Raw genomic sequence first — 12816 nt, 5'->3', positions numbered from 1 at the left:
CGTCGCTGCGGAGCCGGCTGCTTCTGCACCGGCTCTGTGCCCCGAGCATCAAAAGACAGTGCAGGTGTGTGGCTCCGGGTGCGTGTGCGTACGTGATGTACGTGTGTACGTGTGTGTACGTGTGTATACGTGTGTGTGCAGCCCAACAAATAACCCCAAGAGGCGCATCGGAACCAGAGAAAGTACCCCGAACACCAGTGATTGCCTTGGAAATTTCCTAAAGCTCTGAGAGTTAGTAAATCACTAGTATCGAAAATCGACTTTATAGAGGTGCCAGCACCTTCCCGGTCCTCTTCCCTCCCAACACCACCTCCCCCAAAAAACCCTGGGTCGCTTTGTCTCGTGAAGGGAGGCCTCCGGCCGGCGCCCGGCGTCGGAGGTGGTGAAATTCAGAGGGCATGCCGAGTATATTTCAAGGTCCCTACGTGTGCAGACCAAACCCCCTGGCCGTGGGCGTGCGGGCGCGCTCGCGGGTGCAGTGTGTGCGGTCGGGGGCGTGTGTGAGTGTGTGTGCTCGCCCCTGGGGGCCCGGCTAGGTGCTCAGGCGCTTGAGGCTGCGCCCGGAGCTCCGCTGCTCGGTTGGAAGGAAGAGGGTAGGGAAGTGCAGGGGCGGGCGACCAAGGGGGGTTTCGAATTAATAGAGCTGGCTTAGCAGTTTTTCCCGCTCCTGCTCCTTGAAACCCCCACCCGGCGCACCGTAGGGCGGGGGCCGACTGCGCGGTGGCTCTCGTGGAGGAGTGGGCGCAGGTTGAAACAATCGCCCAGCAGTGCAGTGGGCGCGCCTGGACTCCCCGGCTCCGGGCGGGGAGGGGAGGGAAGCCCCCGTTCTGCACAGGGAAGGGGCGGAGTTGGGGGACCCGGGAACAACAAGGAGGCGGGGGTGGCCACGGGGATGGGAAAGTGGTCACCCCCCGGAGAGACGAGATTTCGTTCAGGTCGCATACTAATTGGAGATATCTGATTAATCCCAGCTTCTGATGACTATAAATGGCGATTCTTTACCAAGGTGTCTATATAAAAAAAAAAAAATCACTCGGTGTCATCCCCCACGTCAGGCCTGCTCGTGGGCGTGAGGCTGTACTTCCTCCGCCCCCTCTTAATGGAGTGAACCATTCCCAGCTCTTCCCCCTCTCTCCCTCAGCCTCTCTCTCTCTCTGTTTCTCTCTCTTTCTCTCTCTCTTCCCGCTCGCTCTCTTTCTCTCCTCCCTCTGCCTTCCCTGTGCATAAAGTCTCCGCCGCTCCCGGAACTTGTTGGCAATGCCTATTTTGCAGCTTTCCCCCGCGTTCTCTAAACTAACTATTTAAAGGTCTGCGGTCGCAAATGGTTTGACTAAACGTAGGATGGGACTTAAGTTGAACGGCAGATATATTTCACTGATCCTCGCGGTGCAAATAGGTAAGTGGCCGCCGGCCGGGGCTCGCGGATTGCGGCGGGAGGCAGCAGCTCCGGTCCGCTGCGCGGAGGGGGCACCGACCGGCCCGCGGCCGCCTAGGGGTGCGCAGAACCGGCTAACCCCCAAGGGTGGCGGGCTCCGGCACCTAAGGATTCGCGCATCCTGGCTTGGTTTTCCTAAAGGCGGCTGATTTTCTGTGTGCGGCTGATCGTTTTCCGAAGGGGGTTTTCCTCCTTTTTTCTAAAGCGCACGTCCATCTTTGCTTCTTTCTCGAGTGCGCTCTGGGGCAAAGCATTGGCCTTTACTATGCAGCAAGGTTTTATTTTGAAGGCTTGAAAGGTGAATGCAAGAATTCAGTTCGCTAGGCAGCTAGGACTGGAAAGTTTATCTGCAGAAAGCAGAGGTATTCCGGGCTCCGATTGCTGCATTTAGAACTTTGACATTCTCCTTGCGCGCCCCCTCCCATCTCTAGCTGCAGCGTTTGCACCGAAAACCGCAGATCAGACTTGGGGGGGGGGGGCGGTGTAAATGCGAGAACAATAGTGGACCCAGACCACAGAATTTAATATGCTTGCCATTGAAGAGAATGAATTCAGCCAAATACACATGCATAGAATTTTCTGGGCACATGTGCCTGTTACTTCACACATAGGCAATCTGCATTTTATGCGTAGGAAAGGGTTCAAAAGTGTTTGCAATGTGTCATATCGGGTATTTGTTATTTCTGTTTGTTTGGACTTGGTTATTGACGGATTTTGTCTCTATTTTGTGCTGAGGAATGTTGAGTAGTAGTTACACTGTCAGGGAGCTTTTTGAAGTTCACGTTTTTCCATCCAGAATGAAGGAAACATTATGGGGGGCACTAGAAAACCCCGTTTTCTGATGCCCTCAGAGCATTAATTAACGTGGGCCTAAAATGAAAGGGAAGCAGGATATTAATAGAATGGACGGGAGAAAAAAATAGAAACCCTTCAAAAGGGTTTTGGAGACATTGTTGCCTCCTATCCTTTCAGGCTGTAGCCTTCTTTGCAGACACATCCTTGCAGTCTTAGGGGCTGGGGGTGCTTTAAGGAATTGGTTTTAGGAAGAGAAGGAATGCAGAACGTATTTCCTGATGAAGGGGAAGGAAACAAGGTTTGGAATTATTTAGATATTCAAATGAATTCTTGCAGTGGGGTTTTTTTTTAATGCATTCGACAAGATTTTGAGTATCTGAGATTTTTTTGCATCAACCTTATAGGGATTTGAGAATGCATGGATGCAGAATGCTGGCGTTTTCCTGCGATTCTAAGAAATGACTCCATGCTTTGAATCTGGTCGCTTTGAATGAATCTTTGACATTGGTGCAGAGGGTTGCAATAAATACAGGACGTTTCTAATGGCAGCAAATTCCTAAATGATGAAAACAAGCGAATGTGGCATTCTACAATTAGCCCACGGATCTGAGAGAGCAGGAGGAAGCAGTCGGTATTGAGACGGGGATTTTAATCGGAGACAGTTTGGTGCTCTGTTTTCTATGAGGGAAAAGAAAAAAAATGTTATCAGCTGTCTGTTTTGAATCCCGATGGGAAATAACCTCACTGGGGGGTCATAGTGGCTGTGTGTCTCTGAAGCACTCGGAACACTTTAACCTGGGTCAAGAAATGACCATATATTGGCTCTAGAATTGAGGGTGGGCATATTTGTTCCCGAATATCTGCCCTTTATTAATTCGTGTCTGGGAGCTGCCCCAAATCATTGACATTTGGCAACAAAAATGGGGGTTAGGGGGAGGGGAGGTGGAGAGGGTGGGGAACAGGACTGAACACTTGGCGGGAGGAAGTTTCAAATGAATGAGAGGTCAAACGAATGAATGAACGGGTAGAAATGGCACAAGACAGGGACGCCGCAGAGGACAGGGTATGAGCCTGGATCGCCCGCCGAAGGCTCGCAGACGCCGCCTTTAGGAAGGACAGCTAGGGCCACGCGGGCTGCGACCTGTCCAGACGCGTGCGCCTGCAAAATTCGTCCCGCGTGTAAGCTCCCGGCCTCCCTAGAGCAGGCTGGAGCCCAAAGAGTCATAGTTGCAAAAGACGGCATTTTCAAGTCGTCTTTTACACACGCACTCACTCACACATGCGCGGATTGCCCGGAAAGATAACGTGACAGGAGCGCTTCCCGCCCCCGGCCGAGCCCAAACTTCCCTTTGAAAGACTGTCAACGCATCTAAGGGGCTTCTTGTTCCCCACCTCGTTTGTGGGGGTGGAGGTAAGGGGTGAGGCGAGACCCGGGAGGTGGACTGTGTTCTGTTTCGTTTCCCCCTGTAAAGGTGCATTTAATCGAGGACGATTAGTAAGGTTTATTTCGACTGGAATCTATTAGAACAATGGTCTTTGTATTCACCAGATTCTATGTTGTTGTTCAATTGGATACTGCAGTGGCAAGGCTTTTTAGGATTTCGAGTCCGGAGGACTGGAAAATTGACGACGGTTTACGGATCTGCCCGAGCCGAGGTCGAAGTAAACCCTCGTCCCTTCCCCAGCGCTTCCCGTTCCGGATTAGAAAGCACAAGGCCCGCCTCGCCCTTCCTGAAGCAGTTTGCAAACGGTGCCAGCTCGGAGGCGGCCTCGGCTTCGGTCACCTTCCCCCTTGACCGCGCCTGGCTGGGCGCTAGGGGACAAGCGGCTGCGGAGCGTGGAGTGGGGAAGCGTAAGGTCCTCCCGGACACGGTCACACCCGGGCGCGGCGGCCCGGATGCCACTGAGGAGCGGTCCGGCGCCCAGGGAAGTGGGCGCTGGAGGCCGATTTAACCGGAGTCGGAAGCTTAGCCCTTTCTCTCTCCTCCCCGCCCCCAACCAAGCTGACCTGCGCCTCTTCCGCCCCCCCTCCGCCCAGGTCCCGGGGGTTTCTTGGCCGCTCCGAATCGAGCCAGTAGCCCGGCTCACCGGCCTCGGGGTGGAGAGAAGCGGCCACAGCGAACCCGCCGCGGAGCTTGGCCGACCTGAGGCCAGGAGGGAGGACTGCTGGGGGCCTGGGTCGCCTCTTCCAGCTCCTGCCGCCCCCTCTTCAGGGAGCCCCCATTAGAGGCCGCGAGTCCCTGGGCGGCTGAGGCGAATCCGGCCTTGACCCTGGGCTGTGGGCCCGGGCGCGCAGGGCTGGGGCCTGGAGAAGAACAATCTCACCCGCGGGGGGCGGGAGAGGTGGCGGGCTTGTCCGGGGTTTTAAGAGTGAGTGGGAAGCTGAACCGGGGACCCAAGCGCAGGGTGCAGGGGGCCCGAGGCTAGTGGATTTGCCTCCGCGGAGGTGACCGTGGTCACCCTTGCAGGCGCATCGGCTCCCGACTGCCGAGGACAGCCAGTCAGTCTCCCCCGCCCAGGCTCCCGACACCAAGGCTGCTCTCTTTCCAGTGGGGGTGGGGGTGGATCCCTCGACATCACTCGGAATGCAGAAGACTCCACAGTCGGCAATCGGTTTTCAAATGAAACAATCAATTCGGTGGCTGCTGTTGTCTTCTAGAGACGTTATTTCCTCATCACCCATTCAGCAGTGTTAGTTGCGCGCCCACCAAGGGCGGGCGGGCAGGCTCAGCCGGGAGCCTGAGATTTGCTCGAGGGTGGCGTGCGGTTCGGCTGCGTGACCCGACGCTGTGTCCAGAGCCCCTCTCCCACCGCTTCCTCACCCCCACACTCTGCTGTTGAGACCCCGTCTGTCACCTCAGAAATGGAAGACTGCACTGCGAGGGGCAGTGGTGTGGGTGGCTGGGATTTGTTGGAATAGGAAGTGGGGGAATGAGGAGATCGAGGCAAGAGACAAGGGAGGTGAGGAAGAGGGGGGCGCGGAAAAGAAAAAGCTATGAAAGAAGGTGCGGGAAAGAGCTGAGGGAAAGGAAAGGTCTCATGGCAGAAAACGTCACCTACCTCCATTTACACACACAGGCACACAGAGACATTAGGCTTAAGACATGACGTGGGGTGCGGGCCAGTCATTCCTGTGCCGCCTCTCAGCCACCTTTAGCACCTGTGCTCCCTGCGGAGGGGGGCCGCGCGGAGGCCGCTGCCAGCCATGCGGACCAAGCTGCGCGGGGTCCCAGGCCGGGCTGGCGGGCCCCGTAGGGCGGCAGGGCGGAACCTTGGCCTTGCTGACTGGTGTACCCTCTTCCTCGCAGCATACCTGGTGCAGGCCGTGAGAGCAGCAGGCAAGTGCGATGCGGTCTTTAAGGGCTTTTCAGACTGTTTGCTCAAGCTGGGCGACAGCATGGCCAACTACCCGCAGGGCCTCGACGACAAGACGAACATCCAGACCGTGTGCACGTAAGTGTCGCGCCTGGCCGGCTGGGTTTCTGGTTTGGGGGTCGCTGCTGAGGTCCGAGAGCGCCGCGCCTCCCCTCCTGCGCTCCGCTATAGGAGCCGGCGCTAATCCGCGCTTCCTCGGCTTGCTGCTCCCGCCCCCAAGCCCAGGTCCCGCAATAAGCCCAAGGGCCCTGAGGCCCAGGCCCCTGGATCCGAACCTGCACTGACAAGGGGGGGCCTACAGCCTAGTGTGGACTGCAGAAGGGAACCCTATGGGACAGGGTCCAATCCCGGCTCTCCTCGGCCTCACGCCAGCGCAGAGAGGTGCGCGCATTCGATGCGCTGGTAGCTGGGGCAAGGGGCTGAGGATGCCACCGGTCCCTTGTGCTGCAAAGTTCCTCTGCTTTGAGGCAGTCACACTCGGAAGAATTGTTGGTTCTGATTTGAGAAGCGTTTTGGATCATACTAGATTTATCTAAAGAGAAAGGCAGTCGCTTACCTTGTCAATTTGCCCCTGATAAAATGCCCCTCGAAGACAAACCGAGAAAATGGGGGCTCAGGCCAGAGTGAAAGTCTCCTTTCTTCTTTCTAGGAGAGGCTGAGAGAATATTTTGTTGTGTGCCACTGACTTTGCCCAAGAAAAGCCTGTCATGGGTACGGTTGAGGTCTTGGCTGCATTTGTTGCCAATCGCTAGGCTTGGGTTAGCCCCTTCCTTGCCTTTCTTGTTTTCTTTTCTTTCTTTCCTTTCCCCATCTGCATGGTCTGTCCAGGCCAGAGCAGCTGTGGGCCCAAGGAGGGCTGAGAAAGAGTTCATGGCCAGGCAGAGTGGCTTTTTCCCATAGCTTGACTGGAAAGGGCTGCACCCACTCAAATCAGGTAACCACCACAGCCCTATTGTGGTGGGCAGGCCACGTAATAGTTGCTGCAGACCTTAGAAATGTCCTTGTCCTCCAAAACACACATACACTTAAAAAAAAAAAAAAAAAAAAAAGCTGCCCTCCCCCTACCACTGGTACAATAAGGCTAATTCAGGAAGTGTCCCTTGTTCCCTGAGGCTGGAGTGGCTATGCACTATCTTTTTAAAACTGTTAAGTCCTTCCTCTTTTCCTAATTTGAGATCAATATTTGGGACCCTGGTGGTGCAGTGGTAAAGTGCTCGGCTGCTAACCAAAAGGTCAGCAGTTGGAATCCACCAGCTGCTCCTTGGAAACCCCATGGGGCAGTTCTACTCTGTTCTACAGGATCTCTATGGGTCCGAATCGACTGGATGGCAACTGGTTTGGTTTTGGTGTGTTTAAATTATGAATAATTAAATGGGTCAATTTTGCCACATGTTTTCTCAAATACTCTGGTGCCCACCAGGAGGCAAAGGGCAGCTAAGTGGCTGTGCTTTCTTATCTTGAATGAGATAAAGGCCGGTTTGGGGTGCATACCCCCAACTTTCATTCCGAATGTCTTTACCATAGGTTAGCTCCCCATAGGTTAGCTCCCAAATCTACAACCATTTGCTGGAACTCAGTTCAAGCAATTCAAAATTTTTAGCAGAACTTTTGTCCTGGAAAACTGAGAAGTGAGGAGGGACCCGCCCGGAGGTCAAAGGCCAAGCTGGGCCTTGGCCCCATTCTCTTGGTTAGTGGTGGTGTTTTCACAAGTCCGACCTGGCTGTTCGTCCTCCCCATGCCCGTCTTCTGCGAGGGCGCGCTCTCCATCAGCGTGCTTCCTTTAAAAAAAAAGGAGAGGCGTCAGATGGCCCAAGGGCTTCTCTAAATCTTGCTATTTAGAACAAACTGAGGAATCTGGGAGCCCTACGCCCGGGCCCCATCCCTCATAAATGAGATATTGGCGGAGGACATTAGAGGTAAACAGCGTCAGCTCAAGGCAACCCGACAAGCATCTCTAAATCTTACTACTAGCCAGAGGATGGGATGGGATGCAAACCAGGATAGAGGCAAACGCAGCGCTTGCCTTCGGAGTGTTTACAGTCCAGGCGGGTGAGCAGAAGGGAGAGAGGAGAGAATACAACCAAATGGTGTGGAGGGCGGTCGCCAATGACCCAGAGCCCAGGGCCGGGTGAGGTGAGAGCCAGCCCGGAGTTACACAAATCGACTCAGCTCCAAAAGGAGAGAGCGCCCCAGGAATCGATCACGGGTTGGGATTATATTTAGTCTCGGGATCTATTTTGGGTTTTCAGAAGAAAGGGGGACAATAAAAAAGGACAGATTGAATGCAGGTTGTGGGGGCGGGGCGAGGAGCTAAGCCCGGGAGGAGGAAGTGGCGGAGCAAGGCGCGGGGCCTCCGGGAGGGGCGCGGGAAGAGGAGCGACGGGAGAGTGGGGCCTCGAAGGCTGGCCGCGGAGGGCACAGCAGCGCCCCGAGTCCCAGCCTGGCGTACTGAGCAGTACACCACGAAGGCCTAGGAGAAGGAGGTTCCAAGGGGCCCAAACCCACGAAAGGACTGTTGTGGGGTTACAAGACATCCGCTTGCAGGGCTCGGAGCCCTGCGGTTTGCCTGAGCAGGGGAAGGCTGCAGAGCCGGCCCAGGTGCTTAGGCTTTGCCGCTCACCGATACCGGAGACGAGAGAGGCACGCGCGAGTCTCCGGACCGAATCTGAGACGGTGACCTTGGGGAGCAAGGCGGGCGGGGCCCCCGGGACTCAAGCAGCCGAAGAGCAGGAAGGGGAAGTGAGGATCGGAAAAGAGAACGGAGGGGAGGGAAAAGGAGAAGACAAAGCAGGGAAGAGGAAAGAGAGAAAATAAGGAGAATGGGAAACAAAAGGACAGGTGGAGAGGGGAAAACAGAAGGGAGAGAACGAGGGCGGAGGCGAGAGGGTACCGCAGCGCGGAGGGGAGGGAGACAGAAGGGGTGAGGGAGGAGAAGGCGAGAAGCCCAGAGGGGAGGGCGGTGTTCGGAGTGAGTAACCCATCCCGCAAGCTAAGAGGCATTAATGGGCGGCAGCTTGCAGGGCTTAGCACTGTTTTCCTAGCTTTCCCCGAGGAGGGCAACCAATCTGTTTGCGCAGCCCAAGTTGCCAGCGCCGCGCAGCGGGCGCGGTCCGGCTGCCGGCTGCCGGGACCCCGCTGAGCACCCCGGAGGAAAAGGGGCTCTCCCTTTCCTGGGACGGAGGCTTCTGGGGTGGCCGAGGTGCCCTGGCGCCAGCGCAGAGGTGGGGGGAGGGGGCGCAGGAGTAGGTTGGCGAGGCCACGAGGGGGAGGTGCAGGGGCGTGGGCCTGGGGTCCTCCCGGTGCCCGAAGTGAACCTGCCTCTTCTGTTTTGTTCTGTTCCTCACCAGATACTGGGAGGATTTCCACAGCTGCACGGTCACAGCCCTTACGGATTGCCAGGAAGGGGCGAAAGATATGTGGGATAAACTGAGAAAAGAATCCAAAAACCTCAACATCCAAGGCAGCTTATTCGAACTCTGCGGCAGCGGCAACGGGGCGGCGGGGTCCCTGCTCCCGGCGCTCCCTGTGCTCCTGGTGTCTCTCACGGCAGCTTTAGCGACCTGGCTTTCCTTCTGAGCGCGGGCCGACTCCCCCCGCGCGCCCACCCACACTCACTCCATGCTCCCGGAAATCGAGAGGAAGATCCATTCGTTCTTTGGGGACGTTGTGATTCTCTGTGATGCTAAAAACACTCATATAGGATTGTGGGAAATCCTGGTTCCTTTTTTGGTTTCTTTTGATTCCTTGTGTTTTATTTGCCAGATGTTACCAATCAGTGAGCAAGCAAGCACAGCCAAAATCCGACCTCAGCTTTAGTCCGTCTTCACACAAAAGTAAGAAAACGGCAAACCCACCCCCATTTTTTAATTTTTTTTTTTTTTGGCAAAAGAATCTCAGGAACGGCCCTGGGCCACCTAATATATTAATCATGTTAGTACATGAAAAATGATGGGCTCCTCCTAATAAGAAAGAGAAGGAGAGGAGAAGGCCACGGGCAATGAATTCAAGAGAGATGTCCACGTGCGAAGCATATGGTGAATAATTCACGCTCACGTCTTTCTTCCACAGTATCTTGTTTTGATCATTTCCACTGCACATTTCTCCTCCAGAAAAGGGAAAGGACAGATTGTTGGCTTTGTTTTGTCTAGAGCAGGAGGGAGAGAGGAGAAGGGTTGAGGAAATCTCAGACAGAAAGGGTAAGGCTGCCGAGGAATGCTGCTAACATCCCTGAGGGGTTGGCTTTACCTGCTGTTGTTGATGCATCTTTCCAAGTTCACTGCCTTTATTTTTCCTCCTCTCTCGTTTTAGCTGTTACACATACAGTAATACCTGAATACCCAACGGTATAGATCACAAAGCGGGGGGGGGAATGTTAAATGTTAATCTAAAATATAGTTAAAAAAGATTTTGACATAAAAGAGCCTTGATTTTAAAAAAAAAGAGATGTAATTTAAAAAGTTTATTATGAATTAAATTCAGCAAAAAAGATTTGCTACAAAGTATAGAGACATATAAAATAAAAGTTATTGTTTGAAACGGGGGTGTCCTTTGTTTCCTACCCCAAGCCTGCCTCCTCAGCCGGGTTCTCACGGTGCCAAAAGAGACACAGCTGATGCCAGGTGATAAATTCACCTGTTCACCAAGTCACTTGGTAACGTACTGTCTTCAAGCAGGTAGGTTTAAACTTGGACACTTCGACGTGTCAACGAAATTCTGCTTACTTAACCAAGAGGAAAAGCTGTTTTTTTTAAGAACAGTGTGCATCAGGCAGAGACCATTTCCAAGGGAAGTTTAGAGGCGGTGGCTTCCGCGCTCCGAGCAAGCACACAGAGAAAGGCCAGCGGGCCCGCGCGGGTAGGAGGCCACTCCTGCAGGTCGGCTCTAACCACCGTCCCTCCTCCCCGCCTCTGCGGTGGCCGGAGGCAGCTTGCAAGGAACCGCCATTAAGGGCTGCAGCAGAGAGGCCGAACGGCTGTGTTCGCTGGCAGGATGAGGTGAATCCTTTCATAATTAATAAGACAGCTCAGCTGAAATGGCGAGGAGACGCGGCGCTATCGACTGGGCGGGAGAAGCTGCTTTCACCTAAATTATTTATAGGCTCCGCATGGCCTTACGCAGAAGTAAACACTGGGGAGTAAACACAAGCGCATGAGGCCAGGTCCCGGGGAGGCAGGCCCGGAGCAGGCTAGGGGAGGGAGAAAGGAATCTTGACCTCTGGGTCCAATGAAATTGAAACCCGATTACTGGGAGAAGGTGGGGGCGGGGTGGGGGGCGCCCGAGGAGGCAGCGGCCGGCCCGGGCCCTGCAGCCTACGCCCGCCGCGGGGAGGGTGCGCGGCGGCTCCGAAATGCAAAGTGTAAACAATCGCTAGTGTAACAGTTCATAAATCAAACCCAGTGGGTCGCAGCCCAATCTGCGTTTCCCCCACGGACTGAATTCTAGCAGCACATGCGTCCCTGTACCCCGAGCCCTGGAAGCGGCGCGGAGTCGTAATGGCAGCATCTATGAGAGCCTCCCGCTCCCTCCCGCGCCGCGCGCCGCTCCGTGACCGGTCTCCCGCCACCACCACTGCCAGCCCGCCTCGGTCAAAACCGAAGGGAACCCGCCTGCCTCGCTGAGCGGTCACCCACCGGGAAACGCTCGTTGTTTGGGAAAAGAGAATTTGGTTTGGATCATTTCATTTCGATGGATATTTTTGGTCCAAGTACAAATAGGATGATTCCAACCCAAGCTCAACTCTTGGGATTCTAATATAAAAGCATGAAAGGTTTTAACTACGAATCTATTTAATGAGGGGAAAGGAACAAGCAGAACACTAAAAGGTCTTCTCCTGTCGTTTTTGCCACAATAACGCGCAGCCTCCCCGTGCTCTTCCGCACACTGGGGGCGAACTAGTCCAGAGACCCGGGGCCTTCGCTTACAAAACAAAACGGGCTCCTCCCTCCCCCCAGGCTTCAGGTAGGAAGAAGCCGCAGGAACTCAGGATCTAGAGGCCAGAGGAGCCACCGCACCTCACGGAGGGCGCCCCTGTCCTCGCAGCCCCGACTTCTCGCCTAGAAATCAGTTTCCTCCCTTGGAGAGCTGGAAGGAGGCGAGGCTGAGGAAGAGGGGAAGGGACAAGGTTATTCCCAAGGAACCCCCTCTCCTACTGTGATTCCGACTACTTCCCAGGTGGGGTCTCCCTAGAAGTAGGGCCCCCCCTCCACGACCTTCCGCGCCCCACTCCACCTGGTCCCGGACCTCGGAGGCTGTGCCCGCCTCTAATGAACCCCAGATGGTCGAGGGAGCCTTGAGAAAGCTTGGCGCTGAGGTGGGATGTTCCTCGCCCTGTCCAATACTGGGACGCTCACGTGCTCCTGGAGAGAACTCCAAGAAGGCAGGGCCGGGAGTCTCGGAAACACTGCTGGCGCATCTGGCTCGTTAGGGAGCGTTTCTTCTTGGTGGGGTGATTGTTGAGATTATTATCTCGCCATCTTCGTCTGTAATTTGCTGTTTAATCGTGATGACATCTCCATATGTTAGCTGATGTTATTGTTTTTAAGCATCTACGCAGTAAACCCGGTTCCCAGCAAAGCGATGTGTTATTAACCAGAGCCAGTCCATCCCACCCCTGGGGAGGTAGGAGGTGGGGACTAGGGGTGTGATGGGGGCGTGGGGGGTAGTCGAGCAAAGAGGGAGTGGTCTGCTGGCCTCCCAGCCCGCCTGAAGCAGCGTTTCCAGCGCTTCTCTGGGTCCATGGCTTTCCACGTGGCCAACTTGACTGGTTTTGAGCCCTGGAGGAACCGTCGGGACTGGGAAAGGATTGGAGAGGCCCTTCCTCACTCCATCGTTGGCCGGGGGGTTGAGCCGAGACACGGAGTTCATTGGGGTGTAACGTCTGGTATCCAGTGCTGTGCAAGGGTCGAGGAGCTGGATTCCAGAGCCCCAGCCTCTGCCTAGGGGCCCTCAGGAGGGGGTCTTAGAGGGAAGGAGGGGGAAGGCAGAAGAAATGGAGAGACGGGAGGCACGACGTGGAAAACAAAACCAGAAGTAGATTCTCAGAGGGGAGAGACGGGCTGATTCTCTGAAACAAGAGATGATGGAGAAACTTGGAGTTGGAGATGACAGAGCTGTGGGGGAGAGATGGGGATAGAGATTACTTTCATTCAGGATTTTCCTAGAAGCAAACAAGCAAAGGGCCCCCAAATAGATTCTCTTCCTGAGGATCCAGA

General features: G+C 55.0%; 1 protein-coding gene across 1 annotated transcript; it reads left to right on the top strand.

The window, feature by feature from the left end:
- The first annotated feature begins 971 nt into the window (after positions 1-971).
- On the top strand, positions 972-10141 carry NRN1 (neuritin 1). Its single transcript, XM_064295163.1, has 3 exons — positions 972-1396; positions 5539-5683; positions 8953-10141. Exons 1-3 carry the CDS (start codon positions 1342-1344, stop codon positions 9179-9181), a joined length of 429 nt encoding a protein of 142 aa, XP_064151233.1. The 5' UTR covers positions 972-1341; the 3' UTR covers positions 9182-10141.
- Positions 10142-12816: the final 2675 nt, after the last annotated feature.

Source organism: Loxodonta africana, chromosome 1 (assembly GCF_030014295.1).
Source record: "Loxodonta africana isolate mLoxAfr1 chromosome 1, mLoxAfr1.hap2, whole genome shotgun sequence".
Taxonomy (NCBI): Eukaryota; Metazoa; Chordata; class Mammalia; order Proboscidea; family Elephantidae; genus Loxodonta; species Loxodonta africana.
Note: the sequence above shows the minus strand (reverse complement) of the source record. Positions and strands in the feature narration are given on the sequence as shown.

What these genes read in the sequence shown, in the direction of transcription:
- NRN1 (XM_064295163.1), top strand. Translation starts at nt 1,342, where the DNA reads ATGGGACTTAAGTTGAACGGCAGATATATTTCACTGATCCTCGCGGTG. An exon ending in GATCCTCGCGGTGCAAATAG is followed by an intron (nt 1,397 to 5,538) that starts GTAAGTGGCCGC and finishes TCTTCCTCGCAG; the next exon opens with CATACCTGGTGCAGGCCGTG. An exon ending in AACATCCAGACCGTGTGCAC is followed by an intron (nt 5,684 to 8,952) that starts GTAAGTGTCGCG and finishes GTTCCTCACCAG; the next exon opens with ATACTGGGAGGATTTCCACA.